General features: G+C 38.3%; 1 protein-coding gene across 9 annotated transcripts in view; it reads left to right on the forward strand.

The window, feature by feature from the left end:
• Positions 1-3,211, forward strand: part of BIRC6 (baculoviral IAP repeat containing 6) — a 771,630-nt gene extending 768,419 nt beyond the window's left edge. For all 9 annotated transcript variants that reach the window (XM_063917949.1, XM_063917953.1, XM_063917952.1 and 6 more), the window contains 2 exons: positions 1,723-1,857; positions 2,338-3,211. In XM_063917949.1, the coding sequence (XP_063774019.1) occupies positions 1,723-1,857; positions 2,338-2,517 (315 nt within the window). In that variant the 3' untranslated portion in view covers positions 2,518-3,211. The remainder of the gene's footprint in view (positions 1-1,722; positions 1,858-2,337) is intronic.
• The last annotated feature ends 2,977 nt before the right edge of the window (positions 3,212-6,188 follow it).

The raw sequence follows: 6,188 nt of genomic DNA on the forward strand, positions 1-6,188 counted from the left end.
CGTTACAGATGCAGCACCAATAATTACTGTTACTACAGATTAGATAATTCATGGTCCTTAAAAAAAGAACAATAAAGGTGCCCACACATGTGGCTTTTGCATCTTCAATCAGTTTGGACTCTTTTGTAAGCAGCCGAGTCAGACCGTTTTGATGGACAATGTAGAGAGCGCTATGCAAAGTGTTCCTGCAGGTGCACCTACTGATGCAGCAAACTTCCCATCCTGAACTATAGCAGCCCAATAAAGTATTTATCATTCAGTAAGTACAGTTGGCAGCTGGTGGTCATCACTAGTAAAGACACTGCTGTCTAGACTGGTCACACCATCAGCTTTTACTTGGTGAAAAAAATGCAAAAATATTAAGATTCTTAATATTCTGACTTGCAACCAGTTAATTAACCCTTGCATTATAGCTAATGTAACAACAAGTATAAAAATTATTTGTTTAAACACTTGTCAATATACCTTTGAGAGAAAACCTGATCATAGCAGCATATTGCAAGCAGTCACTTTTACGTTTTTAATGAATCAATTCCATATTTTCATGGGTGAAAGCAAAGTTAAATATTGAGTCCTACATTTTCTATAACGTAATATTGCCTCTACGAAAACTAGCTCTATATTAAACACGTCTTATGCAGCTCAGTTAAAATATATTCACTCTTGAATAATTAATTCTTGACACCACTTTTGTTTAGCCGGGATGGAGCCCAGACTCTGTGAGCCCAAGTCCCATGATCCTCAAGTGTGTATATGTATATGTGTACATATATATATATATATATATATATATATATGTGTGTATATGTATGTGTGTGTGTATATGTATGTGTGTGTGTGTGTGTGTGTGTGTGTGTGTGTGTGTGTGTGTGTGTGTCTATATATAATAGAATAGTGTGTATGTATTTCACCATTATATTTTATTGCATTATATATAATGCATTATATGTATTATAGTACATGGATTGTAAGCTCCATTGGAGCAGGCACTGATGTGAATGTCCAGATATTCTGTGTAAAGCGCTGCAGAATATGTGTGCGCTATATAAATAACTAGTAATAATTATAATTATAGTAGCATGTTTGCTATACTAAGGCCAGAATTAAATTTTCTGTGGTAGATTACCGCAGGCTAGTTGATCCCCTGGGGCTATCCAATTAGCTCCAAAGCCAAGTGTTATCAGGGATTTCTTTCACCTGCCTCAGGGGGCCAGAAAAAAAAAACCCAATAGCCAGTAGGGTAATGGGTGAACTTTTCATGGATTCTGTGTGTGAATGCCCGTTAGCCCGTGTAAACATGCTTCTTTAATGGGCGCTAACAATGCCATTGGGTGAAATCGGGAATCCAATTGAATAGCGCCCGAGGCTTCCTTAATTTTTCACCTGCAGTAATTTACCTCGGGTAGTTGAATACGTTTTGAAAATTAAAAAGTTCCCATTGTTTTAGAGTTTGTGAGGTTGTAATATGCACCTGTAATTGTATGTGTGCAAATGTCAGTAATAACAGTATGCGTTCAACTGTATTTTGGGAACAGGTTTCTGGTCCTTCAGTATCCATGCAATGCTTAGGCATCCTACCCAGTTCGAGGGATTCAGATGAAACTTTATTATGTGACCAAATATCACACTTGATTTTGGACATTCCTGGCTAAAGCGTGTTTTCTAAAAGCTATTTAAGTACGAATACATTGGTCTAAACGCGTTTTTCCACTCCTGTCCTAGGTGATTCATAAACATTTTTACTTGAAGCGAGCGGAGATCATGGCTCAGTGTGAGGACTGGATTGTAGATATTCAGCAATTTAGCAGTGACAAACGTGTCGGTAGGACGATGTCTCACCATGCAGCAGCTTTAAAGGTAAAATATGTATATTTAAAAAAAGAAAGAAAAAAACGATTGTGTTAAAAATGATAAAAACTTTTCCTTTTAACAGTTGTGGCGTCAGTTGACTCTACAACTGTGAAATACTTTATTTCGAAACCAATTACCATCTTATCTCATTTGAATTATGAATGGAGATGTCCTAGCCAAAATAAAGACCACAGCTAATAGATTTTCTCTCTGCTTATGACATATCATCATCATCATCATCATCATCATATACATACCATTGTAACAGAATAATTAAGTTTGCTATAAAAGTGAATTGTCTTATAGGAATGCTTGGCGGTAGTTCCTTTGCGTGATCAGCATAGCTTACCTGTCCCTGGGGTTCCACCGAATAAATTTTTGTTTGCACAGCGACTTCCATACAGCGCTATGTTCAGGGGCTCTAGAGAGAGAACAGTTTATTACAATGACATGCTGACCATACTCTTCCTTCTGCTTTGTGCGCAGCGACATACGGCTCAGCTCCGAGAAGAACTCTTAAAGCTCCAGTGCCCTGAAGGCTTGGACCCAGATGCTGATGAGTCTACAGAAAAATGCCTTGCTACAGCAAGCTGCGAGGAGGCTTCACTGCACGAACAGGTCAAACCCAGCAGCAGTAAAGACAACCCTGGTGACTTCAAATTCTGAGCTGCAGTGGCATGGACTTTTACACACAGGCTTTGAAGCACAGCCAAATATGTCCATATTTGTATGTAAGAAGCTAATTATGTAATAGTTAATGAAGCTAAAACTATTCTATGCCCTTAAGGATATACAGTTTAATTCAAGATGATCTTTTACCTGTAAAAGAGTGTAAACTTTTTTTTTTTGTGCTTTTATTTTTCAATTGTGAGAACCACTGATTTGGTATGTTTAGCAAAAATGTAAACATGAAAATGGAGAAATCACTGAAATAAGGGAAAAGTTCCTTAGGAAAGAATGTTTACGGAAATGTTTTTCATTTCTTTTTCCTGTTTTTGTTTTTTTGTTTTTTTACCGATGGCGTGAGGGCGTTGTAACAAAGAATATATATTAGTCATTCTTATTACTATAACTATTTAAAAACTGCAAATTTTCACAAAATTTGATAGATTTTGGCCATATCTGCATTCTCATCTTTGATTTCTACAGAAAACTCCTGCTTTCTTCAATAAACTTTAAACAGACATGCTCCCTATGAAATGAATTGCTGGTACATTTTTCTTTTTTTTAATAAAAAGAATAAATCTACAATCATAAGATCTTATAACTGGAGACTTGCTCTTGTAAGACTGAATTTATCGCAGTCCAATTCATTTGATGCACATTAAATAAATGGACCTTGTTTTAACTTCCGCTCCTATGCACCTGTAGCTTCATCAGTTTCTTTCTGTGTTGTGAGTGTGTTGCCAGATTTTTATAAATAACAGTTAAATGATGGATTTCATCAATGGATTTGTTCCCTATTGAATGTCAGATGCCTGTAAACACCTTTTCTTGGACAAATGTTTGCAAATGGATAATTATTGTACACATTTTGCACTAAGATTTAAAATGCATTTAAGATGGACACATTGCGGAAGCAGACATTTTGTACTAAGCCACTACTCATGAAAAGCAACATGTGTGTTTATTTAGATCCATGTTCACGATTGTCTCAGCCATGTAAATTGTTACCTCTGCCATATGTAGACTGTGAGTGCACTGTAATATTTGCTCCATGTTAGTTGTACATCTGTTTCTTCCTCCTTTTGGAAACCTACAGTTAATCAAACCCAGGGGTCTGATGAGCTATCAAAGATCTTCTAATATTGGGCGTTAAAATCAGTAGATGCTGCTTAACTTACATGGAAAACAATATACAAAGGAAGTTGTTTGGGGATGATTGTGTGGTTTTACTTTATTAATTGCCTTGGTTTGCTTTGGGACCGGGCTTGGTAATTTGTTGTTACAACCCGAGATTTACCATTGCTCAAATTACAAAGTTGGCTGGGATGCTATATATTATCCATTTCATATATTACAGTGCATCCGAAAAGTATTCACAGCGCTTCACTGTTTACACATTTTGTTATGTTACAGCCTTATTCCAAACTGGAATGAATTCATTTTTTCCCTCAAAATTCTACACCTAATACCCTATAATGATAACGTGAAAAGTTTTTTGAGATTTTTGCAAATTTAGCCTTTGCATGAAGCTCAAAATTGAGCTCAGGTGCATCCTGGTTCCACTAATCATCCTTGAGATGTTCTTACAGCTTAATTGGAGTCCACCTGTGCTAAATTCGACATGATTTGGAAAGGCACACACCTGTTTATATTAGGTCCCACACTTGACAGTGCATGTCTGAGCACAAACCAAGCATGAAGTCAAAGGAATTGTCTGTAGACCTCCAAGACAGGATTGTCTCTGCACAAATCTGGGGAAGGGTACAGAAACATCTGCTGCTTTGAAGGTCCCAGTGAGCACAGTGACCTCCATCACCCGTAAATGGAAGAAGTTCGGAACCACCAGGACTCTTCCTAGAGCTGGCCGGCCATCTAAACTAAGCGATCGGGGGAGAAGGATCCTAGGCAGGGACGTGACCAAGAACGCGATGGTCACTCTGTCAGAGCTACAGCATTCCTCTGTGGAGAGGGTAGAACCTTCCAGAAGGACAACCATCTCTGCAGCAATCCACCAATCAGGCCTGTATGGCAGAGTGGCCAGACGGAAGCCACTCCTTAGTAAAAAGCACATGGCAGCCCGCCTGGAGTTTGCCAAAAATGCACCTGAAGGACTCTGTCCATGAGAAACAAAATTCTCTGGTCTGATTAGACAAAGATTGAACTCTTTGGCGTGAATACCAGGCGTCATGTTTGGAGAAAACTAGGCACCGGCCATCACCAGGCCAATACCATCCCTACAGTGAAGCATGGTGGTGGCAGCAGCAATGCTGTGGGGATGTTTTTCAGCGGCAGGAACTGGTAGACTAGTCAGGATAGAGGGAAAGATGAATGCAGCAATGTACAGAGACATCTTGGATGAAAACCTGCTCCAGAGCACTCTTGACCTCAGACTGGGGCGACGGGTCATCTTTCAGCAAGACAACGACCTAAGCACACAGCCAAGATATCAAAGGAGTGGCTTCAGGACAACTCTGTGAATGTCCTTGAGTGGCCCAGACTTGAATCCGATTCAACATCTCTGGAGAGATCTGAAAATGGCTGTGCACCGACACTTCCCATCCAACCTGATAGAGCTTGAGAGGTGCTGCAAAGAGGAATGGGCGAAACTGGCCAAAGATAGGTGTGCCAAGCTTGTGGCATCATATTCAAAAAGACTTGAGGCTGTAATATCTGCCAAAGGTGCATCAACAAAGTATTGAGCAAAGGCTGTGAATACTTATGTACATGTGATTTCTTAGTTTTTTTATTTTTAATAAATTTGCAAAAATCTCAAACACTTTTCACGTTTTTCATTATGGGGTATTGTGTGTAGAATTTTGAGGGGACAAAATAATTTATTTCCAGTCTGGAATAAGACTGTAACATAATAAAATGTGGAAAAAGTGAAGCACTGTGATTACTTTCCGGATACACTGTAAATGAGAAAACAAGAGGAAGTCCCAGAGACTGCGTAAGGTCATGGAGAAGTTCCCCTGTGGCCCTTATAACATAGAGAAATTAGCCTTTTCCTGGTATCTTTGACATGAGTATGTAGTGCTTACACAGCCAAACACTTTAAGAATCAATATTTGTATGGCTAATGGCAGATCTAGTCAGGCATGGATTATCCTGCTGTGTAAATATTCAGTACTTGATGTTTAATCCCACAGTACATATAGGGAACCGTAATTACAAATAGATACAAGGCTACATGGGATCTTACGATGTATGAAAATGTCATGATTGCTTCTGTTCTGCGTTGGGTTTCTCTATAACCATCTCGTTAGCTTTAGAGTAAATGAAAGGTACAAAATGTGTTTCCTGTATAATTAATGTTGGTATTCATCCAGTAACTCAACATTAATAGAAAAATTGCTATGCGTTCAGTACATTTGGCAAAGCAGTATTATAAATGCAGCATGGATGACTGATTTAATCTGCCATAACCGCCACCTTTGACAGTGGATTACATAGCAAATGTCAATAGACAGTAAAGATCTGCTGATTATGAAACTGGTTTACCCAACTATTACCATCTTTTCATTTATATGGGAGGGACCTTGAAAACATGCTAGATGAAAGAGAACAGATGACAGATTAGCATATATATATATATATATATATATATATATATATATACTAATCTCAAATTGCAGGTACTGCACTAATTTTATTGTATTGATTGATCATTC

This window comes from Pseudophryne corroboree, chromosome 4 (genome assembly GCF_028390025.1).
Source record: "Pseudophryne corroboree isolate aPseCor3 chromosome 4, aPseCor3.hap2, whole genome shotgun sequence".
Taxonomy (NCBI): Eukaryota; Metazoa; Chordata; class Amphibia; order Anura; family Myobatrachidae; genus Pseudophryne; species Pseudophryne corroboree.